Here is a 21,729-nt window from a genome sequence, read left to right on the forward strand (position 1 = left end):
ACATTAATATTGTTACGTTATTTTCTTCCTTACGTTCGTACGGGGTTCGTAGATTTGGAGTGAATTACGACGACACTTGATGAAGTACCGAAACACACTTTATTAACCAGTATTGTCAGGACAGCTCCAAACCACTTTTACAGTCGTCGATGAACTACTATAAACACGCTGACACGATCAGCGACACAGCCTTCAGGTTATCAGGCTATCATGGTGGAGACAGCTTCACGGCAACGCACTAGAGTACAGCTCTTGTCTCTGCTTGGTCGTTCTCGGAACTCCACGTACTCTCGAGACTCTCCACGCTACAACTCGCGATGCACTCGACGATACACAAGAGTTAGCTCTCGAATCAGCACAGTCTAAGACAAAACTCGGCGATGCATTAATTCGCGATGCACTCGGCGTTAGACTTGGAGACACTCGCTCAATGACTGACTATGAGTTCGCTAGACAAGGCACACACACTCGATACTAACTGACTGACTCCTGACCAGCAGAGTTTATATAGCTTTCGGCTTGTGTTCGAGAACATTCTGGGCTAAAGCGGTAAGAATTCGTTCCAGAAAGTTCTCCATCAGTCCATGGCATATTGCCAATTTTGTCCCCAAATGTCGCAAAATGGGCGATTTCTTGCCAAATGTGACAACCCTGCCTTCCTTTGCAATTTTATGGCAACCCTAGAACTGCTTTGCGGGAATGCCATATCACCGCGCCTTGACATTTCGTAACAATATAATATATGTAACCTAATGTAATATAATAAATATATGCTGATATAATATAATATAATATGATATAATATAGTACAACGCAATATAATATAGTAAATTATGTAATGTAAATTAATGTAATATTCATGCGCTTTAAAGCCAGTGCAATAATGGTGTTGAGCTCCGCAGACGGCAATGAAACTAGACACAGAACCTATCAGAGAACGTCGCATTCTCCTGATACTGCCTGAAGTGATCGTGAGCCTACTTCGTGACTGCTAAGTGAGTGACTAAGACTACGTGAGTTATGCTTGGAGTACCCCCAAGTATCACTTCGAGTACCCCGAAAGCAAGCATACTCCGGCTGGGAATATCGGGAACCCCTATTGTCAGAGCCATGCGCTTGTTATCCGATCCTCATATCCTTCATTAATATCACTTATAGTTATTTAATTGAACTCGTAAAGCAAAATATGCCGAATATGCTTCTTGGTCACTTCCAGTTGTACTGAAAAAATAACTGAGAAATTCAAACTGCATCCTTCAGAACATGCCTAAGAACAATAACGAGGTAAAATTACTACTTTTGTTATAGCAGGCTGAATGCAGAAGTTTATCCTTTCCCTCTCTGCCCTTTAGTTCACCTGAAAAAAATGGAACTATTTATGGGATGCAGACGAACATTATTTAAAACTGATACGTATTGCCACATCTCGAGCAACTAACTTCCAACTACATGTTTTATAAATCTGATTCAATATAACGTTAAATAAGCCCAACGTTTTCGTTAGGTTTTCATTTGGTGATGAGATAAAGATTGCACAAGCGTCTATTCACTGTCAGAATACAACCTATCGCAAAATAAATATGCCGATTCGCTTTCATTAGTTTGACTTATATTACTGAGTTCCATACGAAATGAATTGTTTATGTTTCGATTTTGAATACATTTCTGCAGTGTTTGTTGAAAATCAAACTAAATTTTCTCTTCCCCTTCAATTTCATTAACGCTCTAATTCAATGAATGACGTTTCGGACTTCAAAGAAAGTAAGAGAAGTTTCATTTCTTAAATTACGTGTATTTTTCAGACTTTAACCAAGCTTTTGTAAAAATTTTAATTGGTTTCAATTTGATCCGATAATTTAATCATAGAGAACTTGACCTATTAGGTTACTTAAAACTAGACCCGAAATTTCTATCACATAAGTTGCCATTGTATCTGGTTTCCAAATCTTGAATGTACAAGATAATTACAAGTATAAATAATTACAAGTATAATAAGTACAAGATGCGGAAATTAAATGGTAAAAAGAAAGGTACCTATATAAAAAATCATTTTATAAAATTAGTTTAAAAAAATAGTTTGCAATAGAAACTATATAAAAAATATAGTAACTTACGTAGCTGCATTGCAACTTACATAGCTCGGAAGACATCAAAAAGTTTCTTTCTCATCGGAAAAACTGAAGCGGAGTGGATTTAACTCTTATAGATTTCTAGCTATATGGGCTTGTAAAAAATGAACAGATCGAACACCTGTGGTCAATACTGCATATGCGTATTTAAATTCTCCTCAATTAGGAGATATTAGATTATTATCAGAAATGAGAAGTAAGGAAACAAAACTGAACAGGAAAAACAGTTCTTAAATTTTCATGTATGTGAATTCTAAATCTCGAATTTCTTGGTCTTTCATATAAGAAGGAAACAATATCTTTATTCAATACTAAACCATTTTAATTAAAACAAAATTTGAAAACAAAGTTTCATAAAAGCAAATTTATGGACACAAATTTTATAAATACGTTTGTGTTTATAAAAGATATTAAATAAATTCAGCATATGGAGCCCGATCTTTAATATTAGTAATACCATAGTTACCGAAACATTTACATAAGTAAACCTAATCATTTATTAGCATGCACAAATGTGCCAAAATATAAAATGAAAATTTAAATCTATTGGGCCATCCCATAAAAAATGTTGTTTTTTATACTTTTTTAATTCTTCAAAATTGAGATAAATAAAGATCTTTTAAATCTAACATATACTATCCTTCATCCTCTTCTACTGCTTAAGAGTTAAGATAGGATTTTGTTCCACCAAGCTTTGCAGAACGTTTTCATCTAGCTCTCTAGATATTCCAGGAGGAGGTTCCTCTTCTAGATTGCAGTTTCTGGCTTGAAATTTCTGGAATCACCATTAGTATTGGCTCATTAACAGATCTTTATACAATGCATTAACACTTTCCGGAACGCTACCTTTTAAAATCGGAGTTTTGATTAAAAAAAAAAGTAGGCAGTCTAATTAGGCCTAGAGGAGTACACAAGTAAAATAAAATTTTGTGAAGATAGCACTTATCGTTTTAATTCTGTGGGTGTGCACAAAGTGGCACATTGATTGAATAGAGCTTCGAAAAGAGTGCTGAAACGAGTTTTGTTGTCAATGAACTGACCGATGAGATGCGAAGAAACAAAAAATACAGACTCTCAGTTGCCCTAGATTATCGGTGAGCCCGGTCTGGGCACACCTAGGGTTCGCCGTTTGATTTTAGGCAAAATTTCAAGGTAAAAATTTAAAACTAATATAGAATAAGGAGATTAGCATACAGCCAAAAAATAACATAGAAATTTCTTTTCAAACAATTCCTTTTATACCCTAAAAAATCTGGAAGATTTTTTTGAAAAATGAGGGTCTTAAAACACTAAGCATGGCTAAAATATATCGACTGGTTTGTATTAAGCTACCATCTACTATAAATAAAGAAGGTTTAGAGTAACCTATAGTAAACTCATTCGATAGCTATTATCGAAATAAAAAGGCAATAAAATAAAGTATTTTAATTTTATTTTAAGATGTAACATCTCAGGTAGTATAATGAAAACTTTTATTGAAAACATAGTTGTAGTATGAAACAGGCAGTCAATACCGAAGTGTTAAAACATTTTCTGTTTCTGAATGCAATTAATCAGGTTTGATATAATCGATTATTTATTATCTTTGTCTCAGAATAAATTACAAGTCATCTGCTCCAAAGATTCAAGATTAAAATTTATTTCCTTCTCTGCGCTTACGAACAGCAATCTGACTCGAGGTTCACAGACTTTGATAGATTGCTTCTTACCTTTTAAGTAATTAGTTTCTCTTCTAAATCTGGGGCTCATGATAAATTTCTTTCAGAGGTTGACAAATGACTTACGAATAGAGTAAATGGTTCGTATTCAATTTAAAGTAGATTTCACTAATTCTATAATTTTTATGGATGCACAGAAATTTGTTAGTTTCTTTATTAAGTAAATCTGCTTTGTTATTAATTGTTTTAATGTTATTTACAATACACGAGCGGTCGTAAAGATTAATGTTTATGTAGCAAATTTATTAAAATAGATGGCTTCAGAATAAATGAATAAAGGTTCTGAAATTCAAGGATATGTGAATTTTTAAAGAGATCCAGCTGTATTTTATATAAATATATATTAAATTGGTGGTTATATTTGAGTAGATAAATCCACTGAAAATTAGAAATTTCTTCTGAAAACCCATATTCAGGCAAAAGACTCAACATGAGTTCTCTCTTGACCTGATATGGCTGTCGCGAAAGGGGTTTTATTCTAAGTCGAAACTTCTACCGTATCTAAAATCTATGTTTCTATATGAAGAATATTATATCTATATTTACGATCGACTCAAAGCAAGGTTAAGTTAAATGTTTATTTACATTATGTACAGTTAATTAGTTAATTAATCAACATATGGAAAATTCTACAAATCAAAGAATATGGCTTAATGCGCCATTCCTTCTAGCATTTAACATCTGACTAACGTTTTACTTCAGGTGAGGGCGCTGCTATCGCCGTATGACATCCTATTTCTCTACAATGACTGCATAGAAATGATCTGATGTGGACCTCGCATGACTTCCTTATACGCCTGCTAAACTATACACAGTTTTTGCTGCACTTAATTTAAAATTACTTTCTCGAGTTATTTTAGCTCAAGGCAAAATGAAAATATCATCAAAAATTGTAAACTTTGAAATTAAATATAGCGGTCAATTTTCGTCGTACGGGACGCAAATTTTTTATAATGTTATATTTTACACAACGAGTATAAAAGTGCCCAAAATATAAGTATAGGAAGCGGACTACTGCATTAAAAGTAAGATTTCGGTATTTTTCTAAATACGTTTTTTTTACTTACATGAGGGATAAATGCGAGTTCAAACTGAATTGTAGGTGACGCAACCAGGAAGTTAGACAAATTAGTTTTCATAATCAATTGAAAAATGAAGTTATTTTGCCCTACGAAATAGGTTAATGAAACCCATATTAAAAATGTGAAGCCCTTCTGGGAAATTTGGCCAAAAGGGCTATTAACATCGTCTTTGCATTTTGCGTCGTCCACTATAAAACGGCGCTTTATTTATCAAATTGTTGCCACCAAGCATTACAGCTCTGCATTGCATTTGAAGAAATCAAATAATGAAGAATCTGCATAAATGTATGTATATTTCTCGCATTGTGATAAAACAACGGTACTTAGAGCCATCGATATTTGAATGGCGTAATCCTACTGCGAATACGGCCACGTGGAAGCCCAAATTTGAAATTTGTTTTGTTATCAATTTCAGATTTTGTAAATCTTTAAATAATTTTTGATTAAAAAACTCAAGGATTTCAAAGCGAGCAATGGCAACGTTGTACAGAAAAAACATTTTTATCTCCAGCGCGTGAGACTGCCTATAGAAAATTCTAAATGGCTCTATTTAAAACTATTTTGCGATATTGCTCTTGAGCTGAATTTTATGATTTTAACTACGAAGAAAGTGATATTTAATAAATAAAGGTAACGGAAAAAATGTTAAAAAAACGCCCCTTTGGACGTAATTTAAAATCTGAACCTTTCAGAGTTTTTAAAAATTAATTCTTTTTTTTATTTATTTTATTTAGTATAATAGAAACAGTATTGACATTTGGCTAAATTGCAGATTATTTAAAAAAATGAAAAATGCAACATGATTTAGTATTCAGTATGGAAAAATAAGAACAGTTATAACTTATAAATATGAGTACAATCAATGCTCGTGTTGTCTGTCGTGGAGGTAACACCAGGTATGATTTCCACGGCTGCTTGGAAATTATAGTTAAACTTAGGGCAATTAAAATAGTAAGGAGGAGAAATATAAACCATATTATGATTTAGAGAAAGATACTTGTAACAGTTTACCTGTATTTTCAAGCAATTTAATTGGGGAAATATTTTCATATGTTCATTAAAACAGAATTCAAAACAAAAAGAACGCGCAATAAATTACAAAAGAATAAAAAAATAGAAATGATGAAACTAAGTTTTAGGCAGAATAAGATGTACTCAAGAACTTGAAACATGTTATTAAGTGTAACGTTTTACCAACAGGGATGAAGGAAACATCAGGCAGGCTGTCTTTATGATTTATTTAAAAACGTAAAATCATATTTTCTTTTTTGGACTTTATACATACTCAGGGACTTACAGTAAATCATACCTACTCAGAAACAAATATGCCTCTCTGCATAGTCATGCATTATTCGTGTCATCATTATTTTTTTTCCTTTGAGAACATACAGACTCCCCGTGCACCACATATGTACAACACGGGGCTTACAGAAGTAAGTTAACTAGAACATTAAAGGTTACATGTATAAATAAACATTAAAAATTACATGCATAAAGCGAACAAAAGCAGAGAACAGCAATCTGGACTTCACGAAAACAGATAAGTTCACTGGCCAAGTCACTCCGAACATTTTCCAATCGTTCTGTAAGCATAATCTAGGGCCATCAAATGTAGGGCACGAGAAAATCAAATGTTCCACATTCTTAGGAACTCTTTTTGAACATTCACATAAATTGTTTGATCGTAGATTAAAACGAAACAGATAACTTGCAAATTTACCGTGACCAGGTAAAAACTGAGACACTTTAAAATTTAACGAGAGGAAAGACTCGGAATTCAGTCTATTGTAAATAGAAGGAAGGAATTTTTTGGTGACTTCAGCATTACAAGATGAAATGTATTCCTCAGTCCACATAGCTAAAAGCTTTTTATAATGAAAGGACTTCCACTAACTCTTTGGAATGCTAATGTTGATATCAGTGGGTAAATTTAAGGCATCTTTAGCTAAGAAATCAGCTCTTTCATTTCCGTAGAAACCATAATGAGCCCGCACATAAGCAAAGCAGATATCAATACCTCTAATTCTAAGTGAACTAACAGTTACTAGGGTTTCGATAACTAATTTATCGCAGCTGGTAATACTGTTCAAAAGTTGAAGAGAAGAAAGAGAATCAGAACAAATAAAGTATTTTGAGGATGTTGTCCCATGATCCTGGATCCATTTGACGGCAAGATAAATGCACAGAAGTTCTGCTTGAAAAACTGTACATTCATTCCGTATACGGTGTCTAAGAAAACAAATCTCGGAATGGCCTTCAAAAAGAACAAATGCAAGGCCAACCTTGTTGTTCATCTTGCTGCCATCTGTAAAGAAAACCATATGAAAACTTATTTCAGCAGTCTCTTTATAATCGCAGAAATTTATGGGTTCTAAAGAAGCGGAATGAGGAAGATCAGTGAAGGGGACAATTCCATTAATACAGTCTTCCGAAGCATGAGTTGCCAATGGCTCAAAACTATTATTCTTATATGCTATTTCAGAATCAATAGGCGGAACTCCTGCAAGAACAAAAGTAGCCTCATAGCTTAAGGTTCTATAACCACTAATAATACGAAGAAGAATTCTCCGTTGAATCTTTCTTAAATTTCTTTTGTTAACCTTCTTGGCAAGAACATGTCCCCAAGCACGACAGCCGTACGAAATGAAAGGTACAATACACTGCTTATACATGAGTTTCTTAACATCGTAGCTTATTCCAAAAGTATTTTTGGCAATTCGGTGAAAGCCATTAATAATTTTTTCACATTTAGCAGAAAGGAATTCAGTGTGCTTTTTCCATGTTAATTTTTGGTCAAGAATGACACCAAGATATTTAACATTTTCTACAAATTCCAACGGAGAATTATCGAGCATCAAAGAAGCAATATTTTGTTCATCAAACGTACTGGGAACAAGCATAGCTTTACTTTTTGAAGGATTGAAAGTGAGTTTGTGAGAAATCGCCCAACTTGAGACAAAATCTAGAACTTCTTGTTCTCTCAAAAGAATGTTATTCAAAATCCTTCCTTGGAAAATTAATAGTAAGTCGTCTGCAAACGCAATTTTTAAACAACCGTCGAGATGACTTAAAAGTTCATTTATGATTATGTTCCAAAGAGTAGGTCCGGATACAGAGCTTTGGGGACAGCCTTTTTCTAGAGAATAAACCTTAGCTTCGTTCCCAAGCTGAAGCTTGCCGAGTGGGTCGCCGAGTTCACCGAAGGAGTCTCTTAGGGTATCGCGGTTAGTGCATCGTCGAGAGAGCGGGAAAGACTAAGTGAACGACTGAACCGAAGAGTCAGGAGCTGTGCTATGTGTGTCGTCGAGTGCATCGCGAGTTGTAGCGTGGAGAGTCTCGAGAGTACTTGGAGTTCGGAGAACGACCAAGCAGAGTCGGGAGCTGTACTCTAGTGCTTCGCCGTGAAGCTGTCTCCACTGTGCTAGCCTGATAACCTGGAGGTTGTGTCGCTGATCGTGTCAGCGTGTTTATAGTAGTTCATCGATGACTGTAAAAATGTGTTTTGGAGCTGTCCTTACAATACTGGCCAATAAAGTGTGTTTCGATACTTCATTAAGTAGTATTGTCATTATTCACTCAAAATCCTCACGAACCTCGTGCGAACGTGAAGGAAGAAAATAAGGTAACAACTGGTATTAGAAGAAAAACGTAACAAACTGTTTTGAAGAGTAAAGCAAATTAACAGTAAAACTAAAATTAGAATATCTGATGAGATCTTTCTGAGAATTTCAACCAGTTCAATCGAACCAGCAATGACTCATAGTTTCTCAAATTCAAGCCAAATCTCATATTCATTTTATTATTTCTTTTATCTTTATAATTATAATTAAAATTTATAAAGAACTGTTGTGTATAAAATATCAAATACAATGTCAAAATTATTTATTTCGTGTTTCTGTCATATTAAAAAAGCCATTGGTGTTAGAAATAATTTGTATGAGCCAAACTATCTTGTCTTCTTCTAATGTGTCCCAAAGAAACTAAAAGGTTGGACACCTTTGTCCTAGAGTTACATAAATGTCAATTAATGCTAAAGGAAAACGTATACAATCACAAGGAATTTTGGTTCAAGCGCTATGGATTAAAATAAAATTTCACATTGAGGCCAGCATAAAAAACAAAGTACAAAATGGGAACCAAAGCTAATTAATAAATTTTCCACTAGGAATGTGCTCTCTACATTTAAAACACTGGTTATTGCCACTAGTTAATAAAATGCAGATACTAATAATTTAATTGCACATTGTGAACGTACGTGTAATTTTACGGCTTCAGAAAATAAAGCCTATACAATACACATTCATAAAACGTAATAAGGATTCATATTGTTACGAATTTTGTATTTAATTTTCTATTTTTAGTAGAATTATAATTAAAATTGTTTTATTTCGCCGTGCAATGCAGCGCGTGACGAGTTTTAAGAGAAAGCTACGCCAAAAAAGTAAAAATACATTAGCACGCGAATTTAACATTTATTAAATAGATATCTCGTAATTGTACTCTTTTGCTGTCGAGAAACCTCGAGAAAATACCAGGATGTTCTCGTGCATGATTAAAAAGCTTATAAAAGCCGGAGAAAAACATCTCAGCTCAGTTCTTTACTAAGCTTTTGTTGTTGATTGTTACGAATTTGCGGTGAGATCAGATTAGCTTTCTCTGTACTTTGGATTACGTTCTATTTAACGTTTTAGTAGTTTAAAATAAAACTAATGTGTGATATTGTAATATTGTATGAATATTTATGAGGAAAAATTTAGCATGTTGTTTTATTTCTTGTGATAAGAATAAGTTTTGTTCAGTATTTATCGGACTTATATATTACGAACCCATACGTACGCAACAATATATTAACCGGGCTCAGTGGAAAAGCCTTGCGAAGGATTATTTAGTAATTTCGGTAAATAATCTCCTTGTAGATTCTAATATTGTTAACTCTGGTTCTAAGTAAGTTACTACATTCAATAATATCGGAAAAATCAGAAACATTTGTATTAGCATCAACATAGGAAAAAGCCATTTCGTTACCCCTCTAATTAGAAACATTTTCGATGCAAAATATGTAACTTGCATAATTATTTTCAACTCCCATTTTTCTCATTAAAATTGCACTGTAATTTGTTTTAAGTAACTTACTTTCGACTTTCCGAGACTCTATCGAATGGACCGAAAGTTTCTTTGGCTTGGGCAAAAGTAACAAAACCGCATCTCCCTTAATTTCCCTGTTTATAGCATTTATCGTACTTCTTTTCACTTTTGAGTTAGATTTAGACATCCAATTCATGACGTCGTTTCAAACGATATGTGAGTTTGAAAACGTACTCGGTTATAGAATGCTTCTCTTTCATATCATTTGCCTTTTTGCTATTGTGAGTAGTCTCTCTTGTCTGATATCTGAGCAAGCCCAGGAACTGACTCCTGACAATGAGGCAAGATTGAGCTTGTCGTTGGCAAGAGCCTTTGGTACCATACAGGTACGATTTTGGTATTAGTACGACTTTGCTCAGTTCCGCTCCCAGTTTTGAAAGAGAGTAGCCGAGGGGGATAGATCAGAGGGTCTCCCACCCCTCTTCTCCTACCACCAATCTCTCAAAAGTACTTTCGGCCCACCGCATACTTCGAGTGCCTCCATTTCGCACAGACACTTCACATTGCAAGCATCCATGCCTTCATATCCGGACCTTTCGGTATGGAAGTCAGCGTCGCTAACCACTATCCCGGTTGTGTGGCGTCTTAATGCTCGTATAACAACGTCTCTGGCATATGTAAATTATTCCGATGGATTATTTCTTGCTGGTGTAAGAATCGTGTTTTCGTATGCCGCGGTTCTTACGGCCATAGCGAGATCTGGCCTTGATAAGCCGCTATGCTATTTGAGATATTATTCCATTCTTTTAAGTCTGTTATAATATATTTTAAGTTTTTGAGGGTCTTCAAGAAAGGGGCGCCCTAAGCTATAGCTTGTGTAGCTTATACGTAAATCAAGCCCTAATTAAAGGGATAAAAGAGCTGAAGATTATTCCTTATCGGAAACGCCTTCCAAACATAATACTCATATTCTTTACATTGTAAGATGAAATTTATTCACTGCATTGGACTGTAGAGGGTGTACAGAACTATGGGTAATTTTATTGCCGAAAACGTCAAAAATTTAGTTTGTCAAAACTCTCATAATTGAAGTAAAATTCTATAGGATCACACTGAAATTCTCTAGTGAAAAGATTTTGGTGAAAAGATTTTAAACGCATCCAAGATGGTAATAGAAGTTATGTCTTCTATCAGAATGGCATCCGGTTCCCAGGAAGATAAACAAAGGTACTGTTTTTATATGTTTTTTTTTTTTTTTTTTTTTTTTTTTTTTTCATTAAGCCTGGGTGGTAAAGATCTGCACTTGCCTACGTTTATTTTCTGACAAGCTTCGGGAATGATCAATAATTCTGGCCCATTCTGTAGGTCTTTTCCGTCTTTAATTAGCAGTTCGTTTTCTGTTTTGATTTTGTTTTGAGAAAGCGACTTTACGAATCTAAAGCTGCAAACTCAAAAACAGACCTTAATCCATTACTTTCTTTTTGCAAGTGAGTTTCGTTATCTTGATCTATTTAAAGAAGGGGTAGTTCATTAACCTCTACAGGTCCTTTTCTTCAAAATCTTCGAAACCACTTTCCTTTGTAAGAGCAGTATTTGTTGAGAATGGGTGATTCCCTTTTTTGCATGGAGCGAAATTTTTTCTGTGCCTATAGATATGTCGTCTTTATCCAGTTCAGTGCAATTTTTCCTGTTTTTTATTTTCGGCACTAAAAGTTTAACTTTTTTTTTTTTTAATTTGGCCCTACAGTTTCAGAGCGGTTATTTTGAATTCTCTTTCTCCTACGCTAATTCCACCTTGCCTCTCTTTTTCTTCCTTCCTAATCCAATCCTGCCTCTCTTCTTTTCTTCGCCTAATTTTTATCTTTTATTTTTTTACCTCTCAAACCTCACTGGAGTGACATTTTCCAAGAGACATTTTACAAGTTTCAGATTGTGGAATTAGATAATAATAAACCTAATCAGCGGTTTTTGTAACATTATTCTAAGCTCAAGTCCAATCTTCCAATCTTTTCTCCTAACACTTCAACCCTGGTTTTAGATTTTCTTTTATTTTTCTAACTGTATAATCACATCGTATAATTAAAAATCTAACAGCTATTTTTTTTAAACAATATCAGATTTCAAATATGAGAAGCAAAAAGTTTAACCCTTAAAATATGACATTAAATTTAAACTGATATACTAAAATTTCAATGCAATTTATGCTATCATATGCATATTATGCGTTCAGTTATAACTGGTTGAATTTGATGGTTTATATGACAATGCAATAACAGTTTGGATTCAGACCATCAAAATTTCTCTGTATATTATTGTATGCATTTAAAGGCAAATTAAAAAAAATATAAATAAATATAAAACAAAAACAGATATTAATAAAACATATTAAGAAATTCTAATCCTTTCTTTTAATTATATTTAGCTAAAATTGACATTTTCTCATAATTTCTTACCAAAATTATTGTTTAAACTCCGTAAAACTTTTTAGCATAATACATTAAAAAACTACTCAGAAATGACATGGCAAGATATCAGTTAAATTTCAGGACAGTCAGAATTATAGAAATGATTTCTTTTCACATTCAAACTACATGCAAAATGTTGCAAAAACTAACGTGAACACTGCAGATATTAAACGTTTTCATAATGCTAGTTCAAAATCCAGAATATTTGATTCTATTATTCAAAACACAAAACCAAATACTACACGCTTTCTTAAAACTTGAATGGCAATAAATTTAACTTAAAACGATTACGTTAAACGTGTCTAAATTAAGTTAAAAATTAACTTAAAATAATTTAATTCCGTGCCTCAATTGAAAGTCCTAAGTACTTATCCGCTTGGATTTGTAGACCTGAAAACAGTACTTGATGCTCAGAATATGGCGAAACTATTAATCGGCCAGAGCAGTGCCGGCCATGGTTCTCTGAGGACTGTAGTGCCATGAGTTTAGTTTATCTTATTTTTATTCTACTTAAATTCCCCATTTTGCATTAGTTTTTTTATTTATTTTGTTAGTGCTATAACTAAATTGTGGAAGCCTTGTTATATACTTTGTGGAAGACGAGGAGTTAGAATTAGAGTTAACGACGAAACAAACAAAACAAAGCCTTTAATTTCAAATATTTAATGTACTTTATGATATTTTTATACACTGATCTTTTTAAAATTTCTGTAATAATATAAAACTGTAGAGTTATAAATATGTCACATGTAACATCAAAACATGTATTCCGAGAAATATGGTTTATTTCGAATGCCATACAACGCGATTTATAATAAATCTGTTACATTTGTTGCTTGAGACAAATATGGGAATTCTTGAATAAATAATAACGGCATCCATTAAACAAGAAACCCCTCCCCATAACCTTCCAAGAGCATATAGATTAATACATATGCCGGATATACGGTTCCTCTTAATTATTATTGACTATATATCATTCTGAAGAATGTTTTCCACGGTGTTGCACAATTATAAATAAGCTGTCGCAACTATGCGTAATTTGTTACTCTTACGTCCTTCTACCAAGCATCTATTAAATAACAGAAAGAGTGATGCATGAATGGCTTCTGAGGCACAAAATTAGGAAAGATAAATTGGTTTCCTCGATAAGCTGCGACATATGTTTATTTTTGCTTCAGTACCTATGACACAATGTAGACCAAGAAATAAAACCAGCGAATAAATTCAGTGGGTAGGAAGATCTTAGAGAGGTTCTTCCAGGAAATGCACTTTAATTTACCCCTTCTCTTTAATGAATCCTTTTGTAAATGAAATGTTAATAACACTAGTTCTTAAGGCTAGGTAGTGAGTGCTCAAGTATTTAAAATTTCACAAAGATGAAGTGAGTTGTATGTTAGAATTGCTTTGCGAACATTTATATCTATAGTTATCTTTTATTATGTACACAAAGAAAAAAAGAAAAGAAAAGAAAAAAGAAAACAAAATGGGACAGTTCTATATCTCCCGTTCTACTGAGCCGATTGACAAAATTCAACTTGCGTTTTTCATGTCTTGAAAGCGCGACTTAGGCTGCATATTACATTTATATATAGTATTGTTCTAACATAGGTCTTTTGACCCAAAATCGGACATTTTCTGAAATAACATATCAATCTTTTTCCATATTTTGATTCTACGACTCAAATTATGCCTAGATATTAAATTTTGTAAAATTTAGTGCAAAATTTACGGAAAAATTCAAAAATTTATGTTGGATCAATTTCTTTAGTTTGCGCCAAGAATAACTCAGTTGGCTAACTTCTTAATACGTGAAAACCAAATTTCCCTTCCCTTCCATTATGTCGGAGCGGGAAAAAAGGCACCTCGTTCCTACCTTTTTACATTGTTCATGAGCGGAAAAGAATTCGCACACTACTACTTCCAAAAAATTTCGCCTACCAGCGGCCGAGCGGTAAAATCGCTGAACACTGGTAGTTCGGTCCGAAGTTCGAATACCGCGAACGGGCTGGCTGCATGAGCATTTTCGTGGTTTTCCCCATGTGTAACGTGTACACGAGGCAGTTTCCCTTAGAAAGTTCTCCACGAAGCATCCCTCCTCTTAGGCAGATAGCCCTCGAGGCTTTACCATAATCAGACACACACACACACTGCAAATAATTTCAACAATTATGCCAAATTTCAAAACGCGCCAATATATATTCTCACGTACATCTTCGAAAATTTTGAATACAAAACTGTAATTTTTGCATGTATGCATAGAAATACATCTACTTTAATATGTTGGTAAAAATTTTATAGATCATAATTCGAAAATGTTTTTGAAAAATTTAAAAAAATTTTTCAAAACACAAATTTTAAACATAAATTATAAAAAAATGGGTGAATTCTATTTGGAATGAACCTGAATTTCGAAATCTGAAAGGAAGAATCAAAATAAGTTTAATAAAAAAAGAGAAATTAATAATATATACCAAACTCAATTAACATTAAGAAGCTAAAATTTTGAGAGCGAATTTTTTAAAAACTACTCGTGCGATTTTTACAAAACTTGGTAACGTATTTTGAGTCGTAGAATCGAAATAGAGGAAAAACTTGGTATGTTATTTCAGAGAAAGTCCAATTTTGTGTCAAAATACCTATATTAGAACAATGCTATATATAAATCTAATACATATTCTAAGTCGCGCTTTCGAGACATGAAAAACGCAAGTTAAATTTCGTCAATCGGCCGAGTAGAACGGAAGATACAGAACTGTCCCATTTTTGGGTGGGGCGCAGTATAACATATTTTCTATTGTGAATTCCCCAAGTATTCAAATTTGGAGGTTTTTCTAACCTTTGCTTAGCTCAGTCATGGAGTTTGTCACTATGGTCACACGTTTATCATCAGTTTTTGCCTATTTCCTGATAAGCCGTCCAGGTCAGCTTCTGTACAACAGACTATTCATGGGTGTTGAAGCACTCTGATGAAGCGAGATTTTCAAAATTAATAGATATTTTAAATTTGATATTTAACTGATTTTTCGCATATATCCTCGTTTGACGAACAAACTAACTTTCAGAAATTTATTGCTTGCAACATCAAATATACAATGTTAAGGAATCTCTTAAATGAAGTTTGTAACAAAATTTTAACATCATTTCTGAAATTTTTCAGAATTTTCGAAAATTGCTTTATTTTTCCCACTATTTGACATTTATGATTTTAAAATTTCAACATCTAACAACGTCTTGGTTGCAAAAGTTTGAATTTCTTAGTTTACACGATACGATTTAGTGATTATAAAGCAAACCCATTGCTTTTAGACAAGAATGATAGAAAAAGATTAATTGGGCTAATTTCTACATTTTAAAAAGTATGTTTCAATATGAGACATCGCTTCCTCCTTCGGTAATTACTGGGGAACGTACTTCAATTCGTCATAATGAAATATTCTGTGTTATTTTTTTATTTTTGTTTCATTTCATAAGTATGTATACATTTTTCTCAGCGTCTCAATTTAAGAATTGATTTTATTAATGTTACTGGGCCGCGTAACATTGTATGCCTTTATGGGACTTCCAATATCCAAAAACATTCATTCTAACATCCAAAAATGTATCTGTTATAAAGATTAGAAGTTTGCAAAGGTTATGAAAGGAAGAATATTGGAAGGCCCGAAATATTTTCATCTAGAGAATTCGTTGAAGAATAATAATGTTACCGAAACTGATTTTGAAGTGAAAAATCTAGTACACGCAACTATAGTGAAAAATATAGACAACACAATATGGTGAAGCAATTGTTTCAAAATTATAGTCAGAATTTTTAAATTTTAATGCTGAAACTACTTTTCGTTTATATCTTTCCTCAACGAACAAACTAAAAATCTCATATTTTTACTGGTTATTCTACCGGATAGAGCGAAAACATCTTTTCAATGAAGTTTGTAAGAGATTTTAATATAAGAGATTTAATTTCTAGTTTTCGTTTCGGCAAAACAGCTGAATTTTTGCGATATTTTGGTGTAGAAAAATTAATTGCTGAAATAAAAGAGTGATTATTCATATTTGAAAAGGGATTGTTTAGTTTAATAATTTGATTACAGCGTGTTATTGCGACTAAAAGATAAAAATTAAAATGATAAATTCTTTAATAAAATGAACAGTTATTTAAAACTCATAAAATAATGAAAAATATAATTTATCATGTAATTTAATGAGAAAAAACTTAAATAATTCTCTTTGCAAAATTTATCTAAAATTTTTATCACGATAAATAAAAGCATGGGCGCTTAAGAAAGTAAATCTAACAATCGAATTGCACTATTAAAAGTATAAACCATTAATTTCATATATTAGTATGAGCCACGCTTTTATTATTCGTGGTATAAAATTTTAGAACAAATTTTAAAACTAATTATTTAATCTCTTGTTACCATTAAACTATATGACAAATTATTTTACTACTATTAGCTCATTAAGTATTTTATGAGTTTTAATAATTTGGGCTAACTTTTAAGTTTTTTATTATTTTTACAAATTTAATGCAATAACGGATGTATGAGTGGCATGTTATTATTACGCTTGAACTTTATATATGTAATCAATGTTTTCTTCCCTTTGTTTTACATATTTTCTGTCAGAAATTTTGTAAAACCTTCTTGAATTTTAATTTAACATTTTGAGAAAAAATGATTTATTATGGTTAATTTTAATTATTTATTATTGTTGATGGAAAATTGAATAATAAGTCATAAAAATAAGAAATGCAAGTCTATGACTTTATGTCATCAAGAACGACATTTTACGTTAATTTCCTGACTACAGAGAATTATAGAAGGCATAGTTGTCACATGTAAGTAGGGTGCTGCTTACGTGTTACCTTATCAGGATTTATCATGTAGCCTTTATACGGCTTTACATTGTGTAACTCTGGTAAGACTTACTAGCCTTTATTAATACCAGAAGTCCAACTTCAGAGACTTTTCTATTTTTCCTGCTTTTAAGAACTGAATTATGAATTACTGCTCATTAACTTAGACACTTTCTTGAACAGATTTGTAATGCTGTTACTTAAATATTATTATTTTGTTTCAGGCATCCACTGCCAACAACAATACATTCGTGTTCGTCCAAACGACACAGAAATAGCCGAAAGTCAAAATGTGGAATTCCAGTGTCATGTGGCAAATAAGGCTGGCACAGTACAATGGAATAAAGAAGGATTTGTGCTGGGTTAGTACATAATAAAACTAAACTTATCTTTAAGTATGTAAGAAATATCCCAGTTTGTAACGAATTACAATGTATGCAAATTTATATCAGTTAAACGATTTAGTAACATAAAACTTAAAGAAAATTTAATTATTAATGTAAAAAATGCATTGATGTTTATTGCTTAAGAATGAAAACATTATTTTGTTAGCTTAAATTGGAGTACATAATTTTTCACCTGAAACTTCCTCATATGACGTCATAACTATATAATTGAAATATTTATAATACACTGCGGAAAAAAAATTGGTACTGTACTATATCTCCCCTTCTACTAGGTCGATTGCGGAAATTAAACTTGCATTTTTCATGTCTCGAAAGCGCGACTTGGATATGTATTCGATTTATATATAGTATTGTTCTAAATTGTTTCATAAGAATAAATTGAATTCAATTTATTCTTATGAAACAATTTTATTTGTACTTAGCAGCTTTAGCGCTAATTACCTGGTTTGTTTCTCTTTTATTAAAAACAACTTTCTTTCTCTTTTATTAAAAACAACTTTCTTTTTCTAATAGTTTTGTTTTTATTTTAAACTCGCTCTTTAAATAATTTAGTTTAATTAACTTAAATAGTTTAATACAATAGTTCATTTTTTATTAATTTAGTGAATTAATTAGCAATAACATTTAAATTCCCAGTTTTTTAAAATTTTTCTGTCCAAAAATTGAGTTAAGAATTTTTACTTTAAAAATTCACTGTATTGTAGGTTAGCTCCCTCTTTACTTTTATAACGGCTTGTATCAATCACATAAATTTCCATAAATGTCATTCTAGCAAATGACTTACTTGTAAAGTTAACAATATGCCTTTTAATATCACAGCCACTAAACAACTCCCCTTTTGAAAAACTTATAATTGCATTTATCTCATCACTTGTAACACATGAAATCTTAAATATGTTGGACAAACCAAAAATAGTCTTAATATTAGAATTAACAACCACAGAGCACACATTAAAAAATTTGCAACTACTAATTTTAGCACACTTAATACAGCTGAATTAGAACATTTTCAAATACATGATTTCAAAAAAATTAATATTCAAATTTTGGACATTGTACCAGAATACAAAGTTAGATTATTTCAAGAGTCACTCTACGTGCTTAAATTCAAAACACTTTATCCTTATGGACTCAATACATTCAGCCAACACATTAAATTAAATTCTGAAATTCCAACTTACAGCCATTTTAAATTATTCAGTAAAAAAAGCTTTACGAGGAACCAGAGCAGGTAATAAACATAAAAATAAACTTCTTTCAAAAATAGATACAAAAAAGTTAAACGATAATATAAATAATTACTTTCTTACTAATAATTTCACTAAAAATATTATTACTTGGTTGCATACTTGTACGCACAATTTCTTAAAATTACTTATAAAATTTGTAAAACAGCATTTTACAGGGCACAATATAATCAAAGACCTTATTAATGACTTTTGCAATTATAAGTTCTCTACAAATAACAAATACAATAAATATTACAGCAAAATCAATTTCCTTCATCCTAACTATGATCATATTCAGTTTAGCAAAATTTTCAGAAAAAAGTCAACAACTTTTTCCAGCTACCAAAGTACAGATCTGACCAGCTTTCAAGTATCAAAAACCTCTTAGTAAATTGCTAATTAACCACCATGAATTAACTACTACAGTCCATTGATACTGTAAAGAGCTTCAATACAAAGATTTCATAGATAAATTTCATCAACATATTATAACAGGCAATTTAGTAATAGTTCAAAACCAATATTTAAGAATTTTAATGGAAAAAGGTACCAAATTCAGACCAGTACTAAAAATTAACAAACATCACAGTTTTAAAAGTTTCGTAAAAAATATAGACGAATTTATAGTTAAAACTAGTTTCAAATTAAATATTCCAAATTCTACCTTTATAGCATGGAAACATGCAGTATTAGAAGAATACAAGCAAAAAATTGGAAAAATTGATTTTAATAGCAATTTACAGTGGAATATTCTCATACCTCTTTTACAGGATTTAAAACAAAAGTTCATAATTACCAAAATTGACAAAGCCAATAATAACTCTAGCATAATATGAAAATTTTTTATGTCTCATTAATTAATACTGAACTCAATAATGCCATTATTTACAAACTCACCAATCTACAAGAAAATGTTATTGCAAAAAAGCTAAAAGCATTTCATAAGAAGCTGCAAATTTCACAACCATCTAACTACAATAGATTAGCAAATCTATATGCTCTCCCAAAATTTCATAAATCACCACTCAAATTTAGATTTATTGCTAATGGTACAAATAATTATAAAAAGAACATAGATTACACATTTGCAATTATACTTAAAAAAATCTGTAATTTAATCCGACATCTCGTTAATAAACAAAACAATTATAGTTGGATTATTTATAATAATGCTCTAGTTCTCAGCAGTTTTAAAAGTTTAACAATCAAGAAAATTAACTGCTATGACTTTGAAAACCTTTATACTTCTCTGCCATTAGAAGAAATTTTTACTAGTTTAATGCAACTCCCACAACTTTTTCCTGACGTACTTGACATCCTTTGTATTGAAAGATGGAATACTTATCTGAATTGTGCATTATTTAATAACTACATCAAATACAATAATAAGATCTTTCAGCAAGTTAGAGGAATTCCTATGGGAGCAAACAGTTCTACACAAATTTGTAACCTATTTCTTTTTACATTTGAATATAAATTCCAACTCAGTTTAAATAAAAATGAATTAAAGCTATTTGCTCATACTTTTAGATGCATAGATGATATTATAACTTTCAATAATAATTCTACTTTTGAGCAATTCAAAATTTACCCAAATAGTTTAACACTTAATAAAACGAATACGAATCAAGATACTATTGAATTCCTAGACCTGCAAATTATTAAACACAGCAAAATTAAATTATTTGATAAAAGAAGGAACTTACATTTTCCTACTATTAAACTAATTAATTGGAACTCTAATATCTCTAGAAAAGTAATAGAAAACACGTTTCATAGCCAAATTATCAGAATAAACAATATATGCACTGAAAATGACGATTTAAAGGAAGAAATCATAAAACTAATTAACGTACAAGTTGATAACCAAGTACCCCCAAAATTTATTAATTTATATATTAAAAAGGCAGGCCTTGACTTTACTTTATAATATTTTGGCTTTTTTGGATATGATAACATTACCTTAAACCTTAGCTGGAGGGTAATGAAGGATATAAAAGAGTAGAGAAATTATTGTAAATTTTTATTGTAAATATTTTGTAAATATGTATATGTAATCAATACTGGATTCTTTCCTTTTACTAATATAGGGCCAACTCTTTTCAAAAGTCTTAATTATTGCCCGAATTGAGTGAAGATTTTAATCTTCTTCTTCTAATTTTTCATACTTTAGCCAGTATTTCGTTAAGTTTTGATATTCCAATTCAAATCAAGTTCATTAAACTTTTAATATTTTCTTTCATCAATTTTAAGTTTTATTTAACTTCCTAAAGGAATTTTTGAGAAATTTCTGGGAATTTTTAGAGGTTTTTTAAGGACTTCATTTCAAAAAAATTTTGGGAAATTTTACTTTAAAACTTTAATATTAAAACATTTCAGTTTTTCTTAATTACTTTAATTTTTGCAATTTTCACACAAAATATCTTTCACTTAATTTTTTTAACAATTTTCACAATTTTTCAACAGAACACACATTTCAAATTACAAACAGTTTACATTTTTTTCACATACCACTTCACTTTAATTTCCTTCAAGCAAACTTACATCTCTTGATTGGCTCAGTTACTTAACTCCCTTAATAATTGATATTACTACCTTTAGGATTTTTAATTTAATTTAATTTAATTTTAATATTAATGTTTTCAAAAATTTTTTACTATAACAAAGATAGCAGCTTGACACTCAACTTTACCTACATAAGCGCCATCTATATAATTTGAAGAACACACTTACTTCTCTTTCACAACACATTTGCA

The 21,729-nt window shown here is 31.5% G+C and overlaps 1 protein-coding gene across 4 annotated transcripts in view; it reads left to right on the plus strand.

The window, feature by feature from the left end:
- LOC118184280 (nephrin-like) overlaps positions 1-21,729 on the plus strand; it is a 373,546-nt gene that overhangs the window by 61,650 nt on the left and 290,167 nt on the right. For all 4 annotated transcript variants that reach the window (XM_085813709.1, XM_035353934.2, XM_085813711.1 and 1 more), the window contains exon 2: positions 17,562-17,699. In XM_085813709.1, coding sequence (XP_085669835.1) covers positions 17,562-17,699 — 138 coding nt within the window. The remainder of the gene's footprint in view (positions 1-17,561; positions 17,700-21,729) is intronic.

Source organism: Stegodyphus dumicola, chromosome 3, assembly GCF_044657685.1.
Source record: "Stegodyphus dumicola isolate Sdum_Otavi_A_Nest chromosome 3, ASM4465768v1".
Classification (NCBI taxonomy): domain Eukaryota; kingdom Metazoa; phylum Arthropoda; class Arachnida; order Araneae; family Eresidae; genus Stegodyphus; species Stegodyphus dumicola.